Genomic DNA, 22956 nt, shown 5'->3' with positions numbered 1-22956 from the left:
TTTGCAGTTCTAATTTTTAGTGGATACAGTATTTTATAGAAAGTTTTACAATTGCATTGTTTGTGATCAGAAGTGACTGTTTTACACACCATTTTCTTTTTCTTAGAGATCTTATTACCCTGGATTTTGATTGCACATATCTACAAAGCACAATTGTTTTTATTGCCTTCCTACTCAACTAATAAAGATGCTAAGCCCATCTTCCCTCTGTGTGTGCTCTTCTCCGGAGATAAACATTCCTTTGCAGATTTTCCATACTTTTCAGAGTAATTTTACATGATTTGAGGGTATTTTATATTAAGGGATGGACTGCTATCATATAGAACTTTATTTTTTCTATGAACATTCTCTACCTCTCAAAAATGTAAGACACAGAAAATTATATATAAAATAAATAAGTCCTGGGGATGTAATGTACCAAAATAAATAAACAAACCAGTTGGGGAGTTCTTACTGAAAAATAATTATAAGATGTCAGTAATAAACACAGTGGTACTTTTTACTGACGTGGTTCTAAGTAGATAATGTGACCGTTGCATCCACATTTTGGTATTTGCTGTCTGTGTGTAGCATCCCCAGCTGGCTTGCTGATGCTTCATGGGCCTGGCTGCTGGGCTTAGTATTCCTCCAGTCGCCAGGTTGCTCCCAGCACTGGGAAGTCTTGCCTTTCATTTTGTAATTCAGATGACACTGTGCTTTGGTCACCAAAGACTTGAGCTGCTTCCTAGTTTTTCTAGCCAGCTGTCTCTTTTTTTTTTCTGATGGAGAGGGTTTACCTTTTGATGTCAGAACCCCAGACTGGTCCAGATAGTTCATTTTATTTCCCTGGCTCAGAGTAGAAGCGAGAAGAGTGCTAGGGTGCCAAGGATGCAAACACATTTATAGAAGAGGCCGTGGCTGAAGTTCTAAGCTCTGCTGATAGGTTTTTCATCATAGTCACACAACCCCTGAAGCAATACGTCAAGTTCCCCCTCTCTCACTTTGGTCAAGGAATCGAACAGTTATTTTTATCTTCATCATCATCATTATTTCATCATTGTAATGCATATTTTATATTTATTTTATATTATTTATTTTGTATTATTACTATTTCATCATTATAATTTTTGTTGTATTAAAAGGGACAAGAGGGAGTGATCCTTATTGTTGACATTTCCTCATTACTTTGAATGTGTTACAATGTTTATAACAAATTCCATGCAAGTTCTGTCATAATATATGAAATGCCTATTTATTTTTTATGTCTGTGTAGAAGGTCTTCCTACTGAAGATACAAAAAATATTCTGGAGAAGGTAGTATCAGAATGGAAGAGTATATCTCAGCATTTGGAAGATGTGGCAAGAATGATTCAGCTCCAGGAAGATATAAATGCTTACTTTCAGCAACTCGATGAGCTTGACAAGACCGTGAAGACAGCGGAGGAATGGGTTAAACATGCTCCCTTCTCAGAGCCTCCCCAGCAGTCCTTGCCACGTTTGAAGGACTCCTGTCAGGTAAAGAGACAACCATCCAGGACATGAGAAAATTCTACGCCCAACCCTATATTTAAAGAGATGCTATTACTTGTATCATGAACAGCAGAGTGGAGGTTCATCTTCAGCGAGTTATGTGACCGTATTTTCTCTTCTGTAGAGGGAACTGACAAACCTCCTTGGCCTCCAACCCCAAATTGAAATGGTCCATGCCAGCTGCGCAGCCCTCAAGTCCAGGCCGTCTGCCCCAGATTTTGTCCAGCAGAGCTTTGATCGCTTTCTGGGCCGCTACCAATCTGTGCAACAGGATTTACAGGACCATCAACAACAGCTAGAGAACGGTAAATGTACTCTCTCCTCTCACTGTGCCTTAATTTTAAAACCAACTCCCAGCTTTTGGATGTTGAGCACACTCACTTCTTGTGGGCCAGATTCACTGTTGTCCCCTGCCTGCTGCTGTGCCAGGTCTTAAAGTATATTTAAGTATCCATATTATTTCCTGGCTACACGCTTGTTTGTAAAAACATGGTCAGCTTTCACACATGTTTTAAAATCATGTTAATAGGATATCATGATTTTTAAGCCTTTTTAAAAGGATGCCGTTTCTCCCTTTTATTGAAGAAGGCCAGCTAATATCATTACTAGTCAGGATAAAAAGAATGATCACTTACTTTCTTTGCTTAAAATGGTTCAAGTTTTAGCAATAACATGTTCTTTTAAAAGAAATCATGTTCCTCTTTCAAAGCCTGAAAAATTGTAGAGTTTTTACTTCTGGAATAAACCTGATTTTAGAAAGTTAACTGTTTAAAGTTTTGAGAGCTCAACACCCATATGTTATATTTTTCTCTCCTTTGCTATCGTTTAAGTCAGGAATTGTGCTGTATTAGAAAGTTGGGTAGTGAATGTTAAAAAGATGCACATTTAGCCATGCCGTTACTTACAGCAGTTGTAGATTGTGTATTGACTTGTCAGAATTTGTGTGTGTGCATGGTAAACAAATGTGTCATGTTTCCTTTCATCTGGAAAGTCAGCTGGACACTAGACCCCTCGTTCACTGAATTCCGTTAACCTAGAATGTGAAATATTTGAGAGCACCTCTTTTTAAATGTATTGTTACAAAATATGCTTTCGTTTTTGACAAGGACCAATAGGCAATTTAAATGTTTAGTTTCTTAACTTAAATTTTTTTGAATTTATTGTTTCGTTTTTAATTGTGGTAGAAAAAAAATGACATAAATTTTACCACTTCAGCCATTTTTAGATGTAGGGTTCAGTGGTGCTAAATATATTCACATTGTTGTGCAACCAATCTCCAGAACTCTTTTCATCTGTAAAACTGAAACTCCATACTCATTCAACAGCAGCCCACCATTTCCCCCCTCCCTGTAGCCCCTGGCAACCACATTCTACTTTCTGTTTTAATGAGTTTGACTATTCTAGATTCCTCGTATAAGTGGAATCATACAGTATTTGTTTTCTTGTGACTGGCGTATATCACTTTGTGTAACATCCTCAAAGTTTATCCATGTTGTAGCATGTATCAGAACGTCCTTCTTTTTTAAGGCCAAATAATATTTCACTGTATGTATAGGTCACATTTTGTTGATCCATTCATTTGTTGATGGGCACTTGGGTTGTTTGCACCTTTTGCCTGTGTGGAGAATGCTGTCAGTGTCGTAACTTTTGTTGCTAGTTGATTTAATCGCTTTGTGCTTCACATGAGCTTGCTTCCTGTCCACACGGTGTTGCCTGTCTGCGATTTTCACGTTCGTAGGTGAAGTGACATCCTTTTAGCTGGCTTTTGCAGTCAGGATTTCTCGGAGTTCTTGGTGGCAGCCTGGCTAAGTGTTCCTGTATAATGTCCACTGCCCTGGAGATAGCAATTTGTCTGCACACTTCAGCTTAGAGGAAGACTGGTTGAAGGGGTCTTTGTTTCCTTTTATTCTTTGTGTAGCTGCTGGGCAAAAAGAGATTATATGAGACAAAAGGAACATTGTAGTACCATCTTCAGAGAGACATTTCATCATGACGAAATGAAGAAAAATGAGAGTGGGTTAGTTAACATTTCAAATATCAGCATCTGCCGGAATGAAGTCACTGTCTGACTCTCAGAAATAACAATTGAATGATTTTAGTAACTAACAGAGACCTTTTAAAATTTTAATTATGTCGTTTAACTTCTTATGCTTTAGAATCCACTTATTATGTAAGGAAGATTAATGATATATATGATCGTATGAGGTTCTTCACATTGTTTTCTCAAACTAAGTATTTTCAAATAAACAGAAATGAAGAGCCAACCTGGACATGCATATTTGGAAACACTGCAAACACTGAAAGATGTGCTAAATGATGTAGATAATAAGGCCCAGACACCTTTGAATGCCTTGAACGATCTTGCAAAGGTGGAGAAAGCCCTGCAAGGGAAAAAGGTAATCTGTATTTTAGGTCTTAGAAATCTAGAATCATTTCTAATATAACACATCACATATTTGGAAATATGTTTTTCAACTATTTAAAAATATTTGCTACTATTAGTCAAAATTGGTCAAAAATTCCTTGCAGCTTGAAGGTTAGTTACTATACTGTAGCACCTAAGGTAAAAGCAAAGACAATTCTATTAAGTATTTTAGGAGAATAAAACCATATTTCCTCTTATTGTAAGGAACTTAAAATTCTCACTCAGCCTGTTCATACCCTACTAAAATATCCTTAATAAAATGAAGAATATCAATTGAATGGATGTATTGTTCTTTTTCTACATTGAATAAAAGTGCTCCCCTGGGCATTTAGGATATAGGCTCTGAACCATTTCATGAGATAAGACAGGTCAGCCAGCGAGCGCCGCACACTGGGCCCGTCCTCCCTGTGTGTGCTGTGCCGGGGGTTTGTAGTTAGAGAATGGAATACATCTGGTGCACATACAATTCATAAAGGGAAAGCCTTCACATTTTGGACTATGCTTGTGTGTTTTTTTTTTTTTCCCCATGAATTTTTCACAGTTCTTTTTTGATGAAATGCTTTTTAAAAAACGACTTTTGACTATGTGCAGCTCCTATTCTTACATATGTGCAGGCAAATTGTTGTGCATACTTCTAATCTTAAAATTTTTTTTTTCCAGGCCCTTGATGAAATCCTTGAGAATCAAAAACCTACTTTATATACACTTGCAGAAGAAACAAAGGCTTTGGAGGAAAACGTTTCTCCAGATGTAGAAAAGATGTATAATCAAGAATTTAATGATGTTCAAGGAAAGTGGAACAAACTAAAGGTCAAGGTTTCCAAAGATCTGCATTTGCTTGAGGAAATTACCCCCAAACTCAGAACTTTTGAGGTAAACCCAGAGGTCATTAGGAATATAAGTTTATTACAGGGTAAAATAATAGCTATCCTGCAAGACTTTAATATCTATTATTTGAGTATTTTGCATTCTTCCTAGTCCCACATTTATTATGTACTTAAGTTGGGATTTATAAGTTGCTTACCACGGCATACTTTTAGGGTGCTGGAGAGCACAGAGATAAGAGAAAACTGCTTAAATGGTCAAAATAATGTTTCAGGGATGAGAAGCATGCGTGCTCTACAGACTGCTGACTAGGCAGCAGTGGTGGCTCAGAGTGGTCGAAGTTGCCCAGGGAGTAGCGGATAGCTGAGTCCTTGAAGCTGTTTTTCTAAGGTTTTAGACATTTGGAGTTGAAAAATCTGAATTGGGCCGTCAAGAAACAGTGTCAGATTGGAAAAGCAGGTGATTTGAAGTGCATGAAAAGTCAGAAATAGGAGCTGTTGCTACATCTGAAAATGTTGACCGATGAAGCAGTGATGAAATTCCAGGGGAAAGGATAAATGAGAGGACATAGGAGAAAGGGGTAAAAGTCAATGTCAGCGAGGCAGTCAGGATTTTCACATTATACCTGTGAGGAAGGTGGAGAAGTGGAGTTCCCAAATCACCCGGTTTTCCACTTGGAAAGGTCTGGCTGAACAGTGAACCTATCCCCCTCCCCCTGCCCCTCCCCCCAGGCTCCCTGACCTAAGACCTCTGTCCCTTGGCCATTTGTGTGTGTTGTTTTGCGCTGATGTATCTATCTTAAGATGTACTTCTAGAACAGTGCCTGGCATGGAGAAGGCACTCAATAAATATTTTTCAATGACTGAAATGAGATTAGTAATCAGAGATTTTGATTTGGGATATATTTAGATCCCAAGAGAACATAAATAAGAAATTGTATGTTTGGATTTAGATCCCAGGAGAATTGGTGTAAAGGATATTGCTATAAAAGCGAAAAGATTGAAAATGACAAAAAATAATTATTGAGAATAATGTTTTCAAAATCAAAATTAAAGATGCGATAGAAGAGGGTGGGTAGACTGTACAGCTCAGTGTGAAGGGATCCGGAAAGATGAGATGACAGTGGTGACTACTGAACTTGGAGGGAAGCTCTGTGTGTCATCCAGGAGCCCATGGACAGTGAATGACCTGGAGGAGAATAAAGATAGTGGGGTGTGTGTGTGTGTGTGTGTGTGTGTGTGTGTGTGTGTGTTCGTGCTTTGTGGTACTGACAGGAAGTGGTTTCTCTAAGTTAAACTGCAGTTCTGCTCTGAGCTCTCATTAGAATAAACCATTACTTTTGAAGAGGAGTGTTTCATGTGTGGCTATGTATTTTTGAGTCATTTCACTTTGTGAGTGGATTCACTTCCCCCTTGTCTGTTTTTATTGGGCTGTCAGAAAAGTCATGACATATATTTTCTGTGTTTTTCATTGCAAAAATGCATCAGGACTTTTCCGACAACCCAATAGTTGTAATTCTTTCCAACTTTAAAAACTAGACTTACCCTTATGCATGATTCTAAAATTTTTGGTTCTGAGCCAAGCATTGGATTATCGGTGCTTCTCAACCAGAGGCAGTTTGCTTCCCCACGGCCCACCCCCCAACCGCCCAACACACACACACATTTGTTAATATATGGAGACGTTTGTGGTTGTCACAACTGTCGGGGGAAGGAGGGTGCTATTGGCATCTAGTGGGGAGAGGCCCTGTGGGCAGGTAAACATCCTGCAATGCACAAAACAGCCCCACAGACAAAGAAGTTTCTTGGCCCAGAATGTCAGTAGCACCAAAGTTGAGCAGTGATAGATTAACTATTTCCCATCTTTTCAAAAGATCATTGCTTTGTTTTCAAATTTAAATCTGAGATATACCGTATAAGGCACACACTTTCCCGAAAAATTTGGGGTCTAAAAACTGGGTGCGTCTTATACAGTGGTTGTATGAGCGCATAAACAAGCGTGAAAAAAGCGGGAAATGCAAGTAAAAAAAAAAATCTACAACCACTGTATAAGATGCAACCAGTTTTTAGACCCCCAAATTTTTCGGAAAAGGGTGCGTCTTATACATGGGGAAATACGGTGGTTAGGGAAATCTTTTGACTCTTAAAAGTATATTTTAGGGTTAGCTAAATGTGTGCCAATGTTTTACTATGGAATTTAAAGAGAATGAGTATTCTTCAAAACACAAAAGCCAGTCCTGTGGTTACAGTAATCCAGCTTTAGGCTTTAGTGGGTTGTTGTTACTAGTGTAGCAAACTCAGGCATTTAACGTGGCCAGCTGGAGTGTGAGCTGCATTTATTTCCATTAAAAATAAACCACATCAAACACGTGGCTCTGGATAGTTAGGGTTTTTTCCTTTTGTTATTACAGGTTTGTAATGTCCAGTAATTTTTTGTTTACTTTTTGTGTCCTAACTACAAGATTGTTGGCAGTATCTGTATTCCTTACTTGAGCACCTTCTTTATGGAAATACACAGTTTTTAATTCTAAAGAACACTTTTACTCTTTTATTCGCTTTGAAGGAAATGGTTGTTACATAATTACTTACAATTCATTTAGGAAAACTTTTTGTGTTTAAAGATTTTATTGAGGAATTGTGGGAGGGGAACAGCACTGGGGAACAGACAAGTTGCTGCCCTTTTGTTCTTCAGTCTAGTTGTGGAGGACGTTGCTTCACTGGCCCATGTTGGTATTATCATTGCGCTCTTCCCGGGTGAGGCAGTCGCTTGCTGGCCATTGGATGGCTAGCTGCTCACAGCAGCTCACTCTGGCTGCCGGCCACTCACGCTGGCAGCCACTCATGGTAGCTCATGGCAACCCACTGCAGCAGGGGCTGCAGCCTACGCCATTGCCGCGACTCACTGCAGCCCAGCTCCAGGTTGAGCAGTTGTTCACCATCTTAGCTGTAGAGGGCAGTGTCACTGACCCTCATGTGGGATCTGAATTGGGGCCCTGCTGCTCAGAGCTCGCACTCTGAAGCCAACTCTTAACCAACTGAGCCACTGGGCCGGCCCCAGGAAAACTTTTAATCTACCTGCGCCCCCCCCCTCCCCTGAATGAATATTCATTTTTCAGGTTAGCATTGTTTTCCCCTTTTTAATGACCTGATTTATAATTTTTTTAGGCATTTAAGTTCTATTTGTCTTTAAGCATGAGGACTGTAGAGTGTTGATTCAGTGCCATTTTATGGTGAGGTTTCTGAGGAACAAAGTGGTTGACTTGTTTATTTTTATAGTGCATTTTGAGTTATGTAAGTAATACATAAATAATCCTCATTGAAGAAATTGAATGATAGGGAAGTATTTAGAGTGAGCATTTAGAGTGTCCGTTTCTTCCTCAATATCATTTCCTTTCCTGGAGGCAGCTAGCATTAACAGTGATCCTTGCTGGAGGTTAATATATTCACAGGAAAAAGGAAAGTTCACAAATATTACTAATTCTAATCATTGTTTTCTTCAGTAATAAGAACAAATGATAGCTGCACTCCATGAGGGACATTTAAATAGGTAATACTCAAAAATGCATCAGCTGGGAGTGTGAATTTTTTTACTCAAAATAATAATGCCTTTCATTGACCCAGCACATTTAAACTTTGAAAGTATTTTCATAGCTATGTGCTTACCTTTTTTCTACCATCCTACAAGTAAGGTAATCGTGTTATTTGCATGCGAATTTACATTTTCTTTTGTTATTTGTTGGCAAATAGTGTTTTCCTTATATGCCTATATTTCCTTTGTCTGTGGGCTGGTTCCTTTTGCATAGGTGGAGATTGGACCCGCATACACTTCATCACAGTGTCATCATGCTCACATACGCTCTTAAGTTTTTCTTTTTTATCTATTTCATGCCAAAGTAATGACCTCAATTCTTGTACTTAATTAAAATGTTAATTGGTGCTTTTAAAATTACCTCATGGAAAGCCCCCCCAATCCTTCCAGGCAGCAAAACATTTAAAAATACATGAAAAAAGTCATTTTTTATCATTGATTTTACTGACATGATTTTCTGTGAGTTATGGGGATTAAATATTATAAAATCCTCAGAGGCTACTTATCCGCATAAATAATGGGACTGCAAGATATTTCCTATTATTTCCTGTCTGCTTTTCAAGATGTCTTGCATTGTGGTATAACCATGGAACCATGAAACCATGCCCAAGGCCCACACAGATCTCTGCCTTTTATATTCACCGCCAATCCTGCCTCTTCAGAGCCCTCCACCAGCCCCTTTCCTGCTGTGTTTAGACTCTCATGTAACCTCTTGTCCTGACAATCTCATTACCCTTGAAATCTGACTGCTGCTGCTAACTTCCTCCCTCTTGGATTCATTGTCCATACTGGTGACCGAGTGACACTTCTGGACAGGTTCTTGTTGTCTTTGCCATGGTAACACAAAGCGTTTTCTCAAACGTCTTAGAGCTGCTCCCCCTTCCTTACCCCAAAGCCCTGTGAGCTGAGCTGGGCGGGGACACAGTGTGCTGGGTCACGAAGACCACGCTGGCCAATTGCCTCTCTGGAAATGTCCCTTGCTCATTAGGAATGTACGTCTCCCTCTTCTTTGCTCATGCTCATCATCCTTTAAGAGGAAGCTGCTTTACAAGCAGGGTTCTGTCCAGCTGACCACCAGCCCACAGCGAATTCCCCCTCTGTGAGTCTGTGTGATGGTCACACCTTCACCATAACCCCACCTTGGCCAGCCTTTCTTATGGCTGGACCTGCGAGCTTCCCCCGCCAAGTCGGAACCTCGTCTGGCATACAGCGGGGAAGCGGATGTGAATGGAACTGCTTTGAAGGTACCTTCAGACATCTTACCCACTTGGACCTCTTTTAGTGAGGTGGGATCTGTAAGATCTGAATGCCTGGCTGTCCTAAACGGCAGGACCCCTGTGTCGTCACACACCTCCCTTCCGTTGCTGCAGGGTCACAGGCACACAGACGTGCTGTGCTCTGACCCAGAGTGTGGAGGGGACATGCTGGAGCCATGAGACATGCAGGACCAGGCTTAGAAATTACTTTGGAAAGCATTTTAGGGTAAAACACAATGGTGAATACTTTCTAAGAAAGTAATATGCAGCATGGCTGATTTAGCTCTTTTAAGGTGACATATAAGTGATACTGTTACTCCATAAGGGTTCCCCCCCCTCATTTTGAATACATTTTACTTCATTAAAGGAAATATTGGTGCATTCTAACCCTCAGATTTAAGAATTCTGTTAGCTTCAGGTAAAGAAATGTAGCAATGTCATTGCTTGCCTTCCCTACTAAATGAAGTAACAATTTTTAAAGGGTGTTTTTGAGGTTAATGAATATTATAAAACCAAACAAAATAGAAACCCTGGTACCTTCAATTACTATTTTAATTTTGGTTTCACAATTCTTTTTGCCCCTGTCTTGGGTTAGAAATTGACTGCTTAAAGGGCTATGTGCATTCCAACAAATGGGGGTGGAGCAAAATGAAATGCCAAGAATTTAGCTGTAAACAAAATCGCAGGAGCTAGTCATGTACCTCGGAATCTTATTGTCTTCAACCCAGAGCTTCAGACTCCTTCCACCTTTAGCTCAGAGGCTGGGCTGGGAGATGGGCTGTGACAGGGTAAAAGAGTTGTTTTAATGACCTTGCATGCCTTTTCCATGACCCAACAGCAGGTATTACCCATCCCAAATGCTTATAGGCCAGTGCTTTTGAGCAGTAATGGTCATTTGGAATTTTTGCTCTTCCAAATTAGAATATTCCGTACTTTGGTTTTTCAAAACTACCATATTCATCATTTTACATTTGTTTGAGAATTTTGTGGATAAATACAAGTGAGAAATGGCTGCTCTGGATTAGTATTTGCAGTTTAAAAAATTTTTTATGTGAAATAATGACAGACTTTTATTTTAGAAATTGATTAATAATTTTTCAAAGAACCGAAGTCTCCCAAAGAAGATAGAATGTTAGAAATGACCCAATCTAATGTGTATATATGTATGTGTGTGTGTGTGTGTGTGTGTGTGTGTGTATTCATGTTAATATATATTAATTCTGTAAATGGATGGACGTGGAGAAAAAATTACTCATTGTACATTAGGAACTCACAAATGCATCAGCTCAGTGATTTTTAAATGGACAGAGAAGCTCTGCATGTGAGCACTTTCACTTTCCTTGTAACCTCCTTGCTGTATGATTGACTGAAAGATGAACCAGCTTTTGGTATTTTTTTTTTAAGCACAGGAAACATTGCTACAAGTGGCTTGAGACAATATTTCCCTTCTAAGGAAAGGGGAGATACAGAGAGTGGAGAGAGCGCCCTATCTCCTGCGTTCACTCTTAGTTCGTATTGATTTTAGTGACCCAGTCACCCTTCCCACAAGGTCGGGCTGCAGGGTGGGGGTTTTCTGTGACTCTGCCAACAGGCATTTCTAAAGTTGGGCCTTCCCTCATTTACTTGGGGTCCTTCTGCTGAGCTGGATTCAGCCAACTGTAGTCAGAAATAGCCTCAGCTATAGCTCTTTCAAACAGTTATTTTTAAACAGTTCTATGATAGAACAAGCATTAATGTTGGCAGGGATTAAAAACATTAAGCTGACTCTTACACGAACATAGACTCACCCAGGCTGCCCATTCCCATGGAGCCTCTGACGGGAGTAAGCACCAGAACTTGGAAGTGGTCACTCTTCTTTTAATTTTAATTTTTTTATTTTTAAACATTTTATTGGGGAAGGGAAGGAACAGTGTTGGGGAATTGGGGAAGAGGAAAATTGTGTTTTTCCAGGACCCATCAGCTCCAAGTCAAGTTGTTGTCCTGCAATTAGATGTGGAGGGCGCGAGCTCAGCTCCAAGTCCAGTCGCTGCTTTAAGTCTAGTTGCTGGGTGGGGAGGGGAGGGGGTGCAGCCCACCATCCCATGAGGGAGTCGAACCGGCAACCTTGTTGTTAGGAGCACGCGCTCTCACCAACTGAGCCATCTGACCTCCCCCTTGTCAGCTCAGGCGCAGCTCACTGACCCATGTGGGAATTGAACCAGCAGCCCTATTGCTCAGAGCTTGCACTCTAATCAACTGAGCCACCCGGCTGGACCTGGAAGTGGTAACTTTCTTATGGGGTTAATCTTGATAATAAAGCACTTGATCTGTAGACCTTACTAATAATATCTACCAGTGATTGCATGCATGCACCGTCCCAGGCCCTGTCCAAACATTATCTTTGTTTTTTAGAACCACTAGGCAAGGTAGCTGTTATTATTCTTATTCTATAGCTGAGCCTTGGAGGCTCAAAGAGAAATTGGTTTCTCAAGGCCTCATGGCTGATAAAAGTACCGAACTTGGAGTTCAGCCTTTCGTTTCATGGGCACTGCACCTCACCTTGAACTCAGCATGGTCAGGATTATGAGCAGGAGTTTTGGTAGTGAAAACAGCTTTTCAGATCCCTGTCTGTTGCTTTTATTTCTGTGGAGGTGATCAATTTCTTCTCTACATGGCTTGTCCATTGCTTTCCTCTGTTTTTCTCACATGGAAGTATAAGAGAGAGACGGAATAGGGGCCTGTGAATTGTGTGTGCTCACGCGAGTGTGTCTGAGAGAGGGAGGACGGAAAGGGGTTGATGCCACACAATTGCCTCTCATGTGCCAGTGACTGGGATTGTTGAGGCTGCTGACTTCAGTTAAGGCTGATTGTGATGAAAGCTTCCTTGGCATATAATGCTTCCATATAAATGTCAAAAATCCTTGGTCCAGGAGGCTATCAGTTTTCTTATTCAAGACTAGATTTAATGAACTGCCCTGTTAGACAGCAGTAATGATGTCTTGGATTCTTAAGAAGTTCAGAGTCGAGATTCATAGTGCAAAAAGTGGTGACGAATTAAATGGGCAGTTAAAAAACGTTCTTCATGAACTCTATAGACATTTTCATACCTTTTCTCTTTTTTGCACATTCCCCCCACCCCCACCCCGCCCTGACCATGTCTTCCTAAGCAGCCTTCTGTGATTAGACCTTAGAGTTCTGGAGCCAACACTTGGAAGAGATATGTCACCGATTAAAATAATATTTCAGGGTAAGAGTAGCATGGGCCTGTGGGAATAGTGACAGGCAGGCTAAGAAACAGAGAAATGAAGGGAGGGACTAAAAGGGCTTTCAGAGCTGTGTGGGAATAAGGGGGGTGAAGAAGTGCTTGTGCAGAGAGGCATTGGGGTTATTGGAAAAGTCATGATGTATGTTTTTCTGTTTTTCATCACAAAAATGCATCGTGACTTTTCCGACAACCCAATATAATAAATACTAATAGAGACAGAAAGTCCTAACCATATGAACACTTTTTCCTTCCCATCCTCAGAGAATGCAAACTAGAAAGTGTAGACTGGTCATTACTGAGAGTGCATTAGATCCTGAACTTTGATTTAGACAGAAAATTCACACAGATCTTTCAGATGCCTAAAGCTATACCCCAAGTCGCATGAGATTTTAACCCATGATCTCAAGGTCACATTTATGCATCTTGTGAGAAATATCCAGAAAAACAGAGATGGATGAACGTCCGAATTTAAAGGTGGGGTGGGCATTATTTTCTAGAAGCTAAAGACCTAAAGTAAGATTGATATCAGCCTCTGGCTGTAGGTAAATGACCAACCAGAGACCTGATCTGTGCTTTGAAAAGAATCACCATGGATACCACTCCTAAGCCTTGCCCAGACTCGTTTCCTTTAAGTACTGCTTTCTTTTCTTTACTTTATGGAGGAGGGATACTAGATGGTTACATATACAGATTCATAGTCTCACATTTTATGTGTGCTCATTTAGTTTAAACAATGCTACAAACTTTCATTTTTGGCAAGTCTTGATTTCAGTGTAATTTTTGAGACAACCTCTTATAACCTTACGAGAGGGAGGTGGACGGCTAGTTAGATGCCAGGATTATGTAGATTCCCATATTTTAAAAACTAAGCTGGAAGTTGGTTGGTTAATGACATGGTACCCTTAGGGGGGACTGCTCAGGTAGGTACTGTCAGTGGCCTTATTTTTCACCTGAAAAAAAAAATCCCAAAACCCAACCAAAAGTAAACCCAACCAAAAAAACCCACAATAGAAATAGGGTACTTCACTGTCAGATTTGCAAATAAGAGAAAGCTGAGAGGATAACCGACATGGAAGTGGAGAGACTAAAATTTCAAATCATTTTGTTGTTTTCTTTTATTGTTATATTGTTAACTATTATTGTTAACATAACAAGACAAAGTTTCATATTTATAAATATCAAATCCTGAGTTTATGACAGAAGTCAATTAAGCAATGTGAGATGGGGAAAGGGAGCTTTGATGTAGTTACAGGAATTTTAGAGTTTCAGCTAACTGAAATATTATGAATAATATATCTATAAACAAAAGAAACAAAAAACAGCCCTACAATAAGAAAAATAAAACAATTTTAGATTATTTTATGAGTGTAATTATCTCTACATGAAATAACCAGTTACATTCCATTGTTGTCATTCATTCCAACATTATAAGGATAAGAATACTTAATTCTGTGTGGCATGTTCTAAGGACGTTAAAAAAGTCGATGTAGTTCCCAGAACGCATTGATCAGAGTGGTGAGTGCAACACCTGGATATCATGTTCTAGAGCCATCATGGAAGGAATTGGGAGTATTTAACCAATGGAAGACTCAGGGAAGACATGGTGGCTGCTTTCAAAGCTGAAGGCATATTTTGAACAAGATAGTTCATTTATTTCCATTTCTGGAGATAAGGGAGAAGCAAAGAATTGAGGAAGGTACAAGGAAACAAATTCAGCTTAATACAAGGGAGATTCACAGGTCACACTGACCAATGATGGAACAGGAGGAGACTTGGGAAGAAATGACCATTGCTTTACTCCGGTATTGGAGATCAAGTTGGACCTACTTATTTGCACCCTTGAAGGGCCCGGTCTCATGCTGCTGCCTCTCTGAAGTCTCTTTCTCGCTGCAGAATGTTTCCTTTCTCATTTGGTTTTGACGTTATACAGAACCAGATTATAGTGGGTGACTAGTAAATGTTGGGGGAAGGACAGGAGCTGGGCAGCAGACTGTCCTGGGCTCTTGGATAACAAGGCATCAAACAGCAGAGCTAAGAACAATCTATTGCATTCCCTCCACTATGCTATTTATTTATTCCTGCTCTCAGTAGTGAACTAGGAGAAAATTTGTTCTAAATTATATGAGAACAAAAGGCTTTAGCTGATTACACCTAGAAAAGCGTTTATCTCCTGTAATTTGAATTTTTAATCATAGATATTGCTCACATTTCAGCAAAATAGCTTGGTTCACTGGAGAAGTTTTTGAAGTTTTAGAATGATTATCAAACTGTCATCCCATGAGGTTTTCATCAATCATGAAGAAAATCAATATTTTCAAAGTTGGGAGATTTCAAAAAAGAATTAAATGAAGATGATGGCTATCCAAGTCTTGAAAAACTGTCTTTTTTCTAGTAGCAATAGATTTCAAGATCTTGTAGGCTGAATGCCAGTGAGTAATATCTCCCTTTGTCATTGTGCTCGAGTTAGGCTGATTCGAAAGTCATTGAGAAGTGGATGGATGGTGTGAAAGACTTCTTAATGATAGAGCAGGCCGTCCAAGGCGATTCCGAAGGGCTACAAAGGCAGCTGGACCAATGCTCGGTGAGTCCCGCTGACCCAGGGAACCTACTGTAATAAATAGCATGTTCTTCTTTCCTGTATTATTTGCTGCTATTATTACATTGTAACAATATGACACGACGATAAACCTAGATAAAGTATCTTTCATCGTAAAGCTTTTTTTGCTTTATAGTTAATCAAAAATGACTTATTATATTTTATTTTTGGCCACGGTGATAGAATTTTGGACATACAGAACGAGAGCAACTTTTGTGCATTAGGAGCTGCTATCTGCTATCTTATGTTACGATGACAATCTTAGTGTCATAACTACCAGTTGTATATGGTTCTTCTTGTCCCACATGGCGAGAGACATTAGGAAAAACATATTTAACAAATGAAATTTGCCAGTAGTACTGGGTGCAATTTATATTTCGTGAAATCATTAGGCTTCTCTAAGTTAATTAGAAGTGCTAGTTCCTGCTGAGAGTCAGGTATTTCCAATCTAATTTGGCAGATGGCTATATGAAGCACCCAGGTGAAATGAATTCCTTAAGGCACAATGTTTCTGAAGTAGTTAAAAGTTTTGACTCCAAAGCAGTCTGTTCTGATAATATTTGCAGGGATAAAAGCAGACATACTATAGTTATGGCAAACGCTTCTGTGAGAGTGAGCTCAACAAGGGCTTGTTTTATGTGTTCAGGCATTTGTCAATGAACTAGAAGCAGTCGAATCATCTTTGAAAGACATGAAGGAAACAGAGGCTAACCTTCGAAGTTGTCCTCTTGCTGGAATCAAAATGCGGGTGCAGACAAAACTAGCTGACTACCAAACCCAACTGGAGAAATTTAGCAAGGAGGTAAGTTTTTCAACTTTACTGTCTGGTTTTTAAGAGGTTGATAGATTAAAATAATTGGACAGTCTATCGAGTTTGAAAAAGAGTGGTTTATACAAACGACAACATGGGTGGCAGGTTGGGGTAGGAAATGGATCGTTTAAAAAAATTAACAAAGGGTACTAACTGTGCATTTTGGCTCCTTAGTGGGAATGAGTTTGTCATGTTTAATAAAGAACAAGAAAGGCATTGTAGCTGGAATAGAGTGAAGAAAGGAGTTAGTGGGTTGGAGAATGGTAAGATTTGAGAATTGAAGGTAGGCGGGGATGGATTATGTATGGCCTTGGAGGAAAAGACTGTGGATTTTATTTCAAGTATGACTTCACACAGAAAGCAATTTTAGAGTTTTGAGCAGGGACGTGATATGTGATAGATCTTTTAAGATCACCCTGGATTCCATCTGGATAATTTGCTCTGGAAGGGAAGAATGCAAATATACTTAAAAGGTTATTGCAGTGTTGGAGAGAGAGGGTGGCTCCTTGGACTAGGGAGTTAGTGGTGGCGGTCGTGAGAAATGTTAGGTTTGGATTATACGTTGTACGTAGAGATGAGCGTCTAGTACTGGATTGGCTGTGTGATATAAAAAAAAAGTCAAAGTCGAGAACAGGTCAGGATTTTTGCAAAACTTCCACTTTGTGTGAATTGTGCTGCTATTTACCGAAATGGCAAAGACTCAAGGAGAAGCTTTTGTGGGAGCAGGTGAAATGATTTCCATTCTGGAAGGGTTAAACTCGAGATCTTTATTGGGCATGCAGGTGGAGCTCTTTAGTGGTTATCTCTGGAAAGGGGAAGGGACAGAGGACAAGAATGCTAAGAATGAGGAAAGATGCCAGGGGAGTGTGGGGCCCCAGAGGCCAGGTGGAGAAAGCTTTTTACAGTCCCTGGACTACTGAGTATTACTGGGGCCAGTCAGAACTGAAAAGCAAGCTTTAGATTTGACAAATGGAGTCTTTTAAAGACCCTGAGAAAGTGATTCCAGTGGAGTTGTGGGGAAGAAAGGCATATTGGAGACTGCTGAGGAGAGAATGGCAAGTGAGGAACTGGGAATGTAGCAAGGATAAGCAACTTTGAGAAATTTCTCTATTCAAGGGAGGAGAGAAATGGGGTGGGTGAGGGAACATGGGGATCCAAAGAGGCGGTTTTGTAATGTTTTAAAATAAGAGATGTTATAGGATATTTGTGTGCCAAAAAGAAGGATCTCATCCAGAAGGAGAAAATAGTGATGCTGAAGAGATTGAGAGGAAATAATTTCTGAAGCGAAGTCTCTAAGTGAAAGAATTGCTGTTAGTTTCTCCATGGTCATGGAAGGGAGGAAGGGAGAGCGACTGGGCAGGTACAGTATGAATATACTGTACACTCTTTTGATTGCTTCTGTTTTGTTAGTGAGACAATAGTGAGGTTACGTATAGCAAAAGTGAGTGAGAAAAGGTGAAAAATAAAAGGAGAAAATGTGAAGTACAGGAATATGTCACAGACAGTCCCAAGATAGTACAAATCTCTTAAACACAATGTTTTTTGGTTAATGTTTAAATAGGAAAAATGTATTTCTGCATCCTTGAGTAGTTTGTTTTTTATTGTTTCCCCCCAAATTCCTTATTTTGAACACATTCAAACTTAAAGAAAAGTTGAAATAATGGTACAGGGAACACCCATCTATCCATGTCTAAATTTACCAGTTGTTACTGTTTTACCACGTTTGCTTTCTCACTCTCTCCCTTGCTCTCTTTATCTACATACATGCATATATCCTTTTTTTTTTGGCTAAAAATGTACTTTTGACAGGAAGTTGAAAGTATCATGGCACTTCACTCTTAAATACTTTAGCATGCTTCTCCCTGGGCTGAGGACACTCGCCCACAAAACTGCCACACCATTGCCACACATAAGAAAGTATTTCATAATATCTAACAATTTAGCCAAATTCAAATTTCTCTAAGTGTGCTATAATCTAATGGCACATGCTTGCAGGGGGTTTTAGGGAAGTAAATAGGGGAAATGGTTTGGAAGTGGCAATGGGGACAAGAAAGGCAGATAGATAGATTGATAGATAAACAGATATCTATCATCTATCTATATCTGTCTATCTCTGTATCTATATGTTTGCATGTACCTACCTATCTACATGTATATATAGCACCCATGTGACACCGTAGGATTAATTGTGAATTATTACTGATTCAAAGCATGGGAATAAGTGGAAGGGGTTATTTTTAAGTGTCCTCAGCCAGGAGGCTACCATGTGTTGTGGGTAATTATCTAGAGCAGTTCCACTATTGTATATCACTGAGTAGTAAAAAGGTGGAAGAAGTTTTAAACTCACATAATGCTGTCACATTTTTATTTTGCTAAGAAAGGATGGACATGTAACAACCAACCAAGAAACAAAAACAGCCTGTCTCAGCTATTCTATCCATGAAATTATGAAAGAAAACCATTTTAATGCCAAAAATATAGAAAGTATATAATTTAAGGATCACTATAATTTCGAGCTTTTCTTTATTTTTTTGAAAGTTTGCTACAGTTTCTTTTATTTTCCTCATTTCTTTATGGATCCATGAAAAATCTATAACTTAGTAGTGCCCAGAAACTATTAGTAAAGAGAATTTTCTGGAAGGGGGGGCCCAAGGAACCTGTATTTGTATGTATTTTGAAAGAAAGCTGATGAGGTTAAGCTGTTGATCAGCCCGGCCTGGGAACCAGGGCTGAAGATATTGCTGGGAGCAGTTTCCTCCGGTACCGAGTGGGGCAGTGAAATCAAAGCTCCTGTTTGGTCTCTGTCTGTTTTGATGGCTGTGACCCTGACTGGAGAGCAGGAGCTGGATAGTCACTAAGCATCGTCCTTCACCCTCGTGAGAGCCATCCTATGCCTGTACTGGCCTCTGGTCATCATCAGCCTCTCAGCCAAGCAAACCCTGGCAAGGTGACCACTGCTTGTGAGATTGAATTGGAGCAGGAGGTTGAATAGGGAAGTGAGTGATGGAAGTTCTCTGTGGGATGGAATTTTCTCCCACAGTAGGAATCAGTGTGTAGTTGGAGGGAGGATCTCTCTGAAAGCATTTTGGGCTTCTCTGAAATATTTCACTGAGTTATTGAACCAGATTCAGGAAAATACTTATTTCTAATGTGTCTTATTTTTGTGTGTCTGTATGGATTATACAAGTAAATTCTCAAAAGCAAAATGTTGTAAAATAGTGTTTTATGAACATCTTTAATACCAACCTCCTCTTCTGTGCTTTTAAAAGTGAAATCTTAATGGAGAATCCTGTTAAAAAGGAGAAAATGGACATTTTGGTGGCTTTCAGGTTTTTTTTTTCTTTTTATAATAAAGAATGCTACAGTAATTTTCCTTGAAATATATTCTCTGATTGCTATAGGGTTAGATTCCTTCATTTGGGATTACTATGTCAAAAGTTATGCATTTTCACAATTATGATAGATATTTCCAGATTAGATTAATATCCAAAATGTGATATATGACCTCAGTTATAATTACTGTTTTCCTTATTGTTTACATTTCACAATATCAGCACAAAATGTATAAAGGCCTTGACCTGAATTTTGAAACATAAGACTCTTTGTGGTGAGTTATCACCGTGTCTTTAGCTATTAGACACTAGAACTTGATATTTAGTGTATTAACATTTATTTACTTGGGTAAATGACTTTTCTTTTCCAGATTGCTATTCAAAAGAATAGGTTATCTGAAAGTCAGGAAAAAGCAGTGAACCTGAAGAAAGACTTGGCAGAGATGCAGGAATGGATGACCCAGGCGGAAGAAGAATACCTGGAGAGAGATTTTGAGTACAAGTCACCAGAAGAACTTGAGAGTGCTGTGGAAGAAATGAAGGTGAGGCCAGACAGTCGTGTCAGCAGACTTTATAGCTCCCCTCTTCCCTTTAAAGATCAACCAGTCACTCGATCAGCTATTTAGCTGTAAGACATGTTATGTACAGTTGACCCTTGCACTGTGGACTTTTTTCAATGAATACTGTAAAGCTGTATTTGCTTCCTTATGATTTTCTTAGGAACATTTTCTTTTTTCTAGCTTACTTTATTGTAAGCATGCAGTATAGAATACATAAGACATACAAAATATGTGTTGACTGTTTATGTTATTGGTAAGACTGCTAGTCAACAGTAGGCTAGTAATGGTTAAGTTTTTGGGGAGTTAAAAGCTACTTGTGGATTTTTGACTACTCGGGGAGGGGGTCAGTGCCCCAAAACCCTGTTGTTCAAGGGTCAACTGTACATGTAATCTTTCATAGTAAGATTTCAAATTAAAAAAAAAAGATGGGGCCGGCCGAGTGGCGCGATGGTTAAGAACTGGCTTGGGACGCCAGAGGGCCCCGGTTCGGATCCCACATATGAGGGCCAGTGACACTGCCTTCCACAGCTAAGATGCTGAACAACAGCTCAACCTGGAGCTGGGCAGCTGTGAGTCACCGGCGACGGTGTAGGCTGCAGCCCCTGTGGCAGTGGGTTGCCATGGGCTACCGTATGTAGCCAGCAGCCAGCGTGAGCGGCCAGCAGCCGCAGTGAGCGGCCGTCCAGAAGCCGGCGACTGATCTGCCTCGCCTGGGAAGAGCACAATGATGGTGGGTGCCAACTTGGGCCAGTGAAGCAACATCCTCCACAACTAGACTGAAGAACAAAAGGACAGCAACTTGTCTGTTCCCCTTCCCCCAATTCCCCAGCACTGTTTCCATCCCCTCAATTCCCCAATAAAAATCTTAAAAAAAAAAAAAAAAGTTGCTTCTAAAAAAAAAAGATGGAAGGGTGTTGCTGCTCTGATTTTAGTAGGGAAAGGAAGCCAAGACTCCCTTGTTCAGCTTGGCCCAGGGGTTGTGTCCATAAAGACCCCTGAGATGTTTTGTTACATTAGAACCTTGGGGAGCCATAGAGAATGACCCGGGACCAGTGGCATCAGTCACACTCACAATGTTGGGCAATAGATGTGCGCAGCCAATGTTGTGCAACCATCACCACCATTTCCACAAATTTTCGGGAAGAATTATTTTTGTTAGAAACAACAGAGACTGTCCAATTCGGTTGGGGTTTATCCTTACTTCATCTGACGTGTTCTCCCAGTTAATGCACGGGGCGTACATGAATGTAAAACATTTGTTAGAGCAGGTAAGAGTAACAATAGGAACATTGTCAAAGGATTTACTATTGGTTAGAGTTTTTTCCCCTAAACTCATATTCCTGTGTCAGTTGTCTTGAACGCTCTCATTTTTAATATAATAAAAGAAGTGGGCGCCATTCCCAGATTTCTAACACTGTTGCCAGTCTCCCTTCAGTGTTTAAGCCAAAGAGATAGTAATTAAAGGCTAGTTTTAAAAATAAGATTAAGTAACACATTGAATGTTTTATGCCAGCATTAACTTGCCTAAAAGTGTAACTAAGGCAAAAATTTCTGTGCGGATATTTGAAAAAAAGATATTTCATTGATATGTTATTGGATATGAGTAAAAGTAAATGTGACAAGAGGCTTTTATTGTAGTTCTAATATTTTCATTGACAAATCTTTTTTTAGTGTGGCTTTTTAAGAAAGCTTTTAAACTATTTAGTATATAAGGTATTTTAAAGGTAACCTACCATGTTAAGAACCATCTTACTTCATTTATTGTCTTCCTTTACACTATTAGTATTGTAGTTTCGTATTTTCTTAAAGTCACTAGGGATGAGAGTTTAGAAAAATAAGATTAACACCCTTGGTTGGGCAGCATCATTTATTTTTATTTTTCCAAACAACCACTAGGTTTTGAAAAATGACTGCACTTAATTATTTTACCCAGCCTAGGGAAGTTCAAAACCATTAATCAGTAAAGAAAACTAAAAGAGAAAGTGAAAAGCTGTTTTGGGTTGATTTCCTGGAAAGTGAGACTTCATCCTAAGCATGGAGTAAAAAGCTGTTTTTAGATCAGACCTTTCTAGTGTAACTTATCATCTTTGAAATGCTGTTAATTATCAGAAGGATAGATGTACCTATGTTGCAGGAGAAAAAAATATGTTCGAATAACTTTTAAAGGAAACTTCTACCATGGTGCATCTCATTTTTGTGTGTGAAAATTTCCTTGTTTCAATCGAATATGCTCAGACCTCTGGTGGTCAATTAAAATTAATGGAAAATCTTGGGACCAGACTTTGAAAATACTTCATGTCAGTAAACATAACTTAGGATAATGTAGGTGTTAGCAGTGCATGTTATTAAATGAACATGTGTGTATGGGACTGTACACTGGGGCATATAATGAGTGAGATTTTATAGTTGGCAGTCTTATTTCAAAGCAGTCTCTTTAAATGATTACACCTAAATCGTGTTCCAGATTAGGTAGGTAGAATCATGTGGACGTTTTAACTTTGGTTTGGTTATTTAAAAAGAAAAAGAAAGACATTGCTTGCTGAGAAAGTGAGACATTTTTCAAGTTCATCCTTTCTCGGAACAGAGGGCAAAAGAGGATGTGTTGCAGAAGGAGGTGAGAGTGAAGATTCTGAAGGACAACATCAAGTTATTGGCTGCAAAAGCGCCCTCTGGTGGCCAGGAATTGACATCGGAGCTGAACGTCGTGCTGGAGAATTACCAGCTTCTTTGTAATAGAATTCGAGGGAAGTGCCACACGCTAGAGGTATGTTGTTTTTTTCAGTGATGCATTTGAGATTCAAACTCTGTAA

The 22956-nt window shown here is 39.5% G+C and overlaps 1 protein-coding gene across 1 annotated transcript in view; it reads left to right on the top strand.

Moving 5' to 3' along the window:
- UTRN (utrophin) overlaps window positions 1-22956 on the top strand; it is a 498335-nt gene that overhangs the window by 146128 nt on the left and 329251 nt on the right. The window contains exons 20-27 of the mRNA XM_019653741.1: window positions 1253-1494; window positions 1634-1814; window positions 3760-3905; window positions 4595-4807; window positions 15315-15428; window positions 16090-16245; window positions 19958-20128; window positions 22731-22910. Coding sequence (XP_019509286.1) covers window positions 1253-1494; window positions 1634-1814; window positions 3760-3905; window positions 4595-4807; window positions 15315-15428; window positions 16090-16245; window positions 19958-20128; window positions 22731-22910 — 1403 coding nt within the window. The remainder of the gene's footprint in view (window positions 1-1252; window positions 1495-1633; window positions 1815-3759; window positions 3906-4594; window positions 4808-15314; window positions 15429-16089; window positions 16246-19957; window positions 20129-22730; window positions 22911-22956) is intronic.

This window comes from Hipposideros armiger, unplaced genomic scaffold (assembly GCF_001890085.2).
Source record: "Hipposideros armiger isolate ML-2016 unplaced genomic scaffold, ASM189008v1 scaffold_206, whole genome shotgun sequence".
Taxonomy (NCBI): Eukaryota; Metazoa; Chordata; class Mammalia; order Chiroptera; family Hipposideridae; genus Hipposideros; species Hipposideros armiger.
The sequence above is the reverse complement of the archived record's forward strand: the minus strand, read 5'-3'. Positions and strand labels throughout refer to the sequence as shown.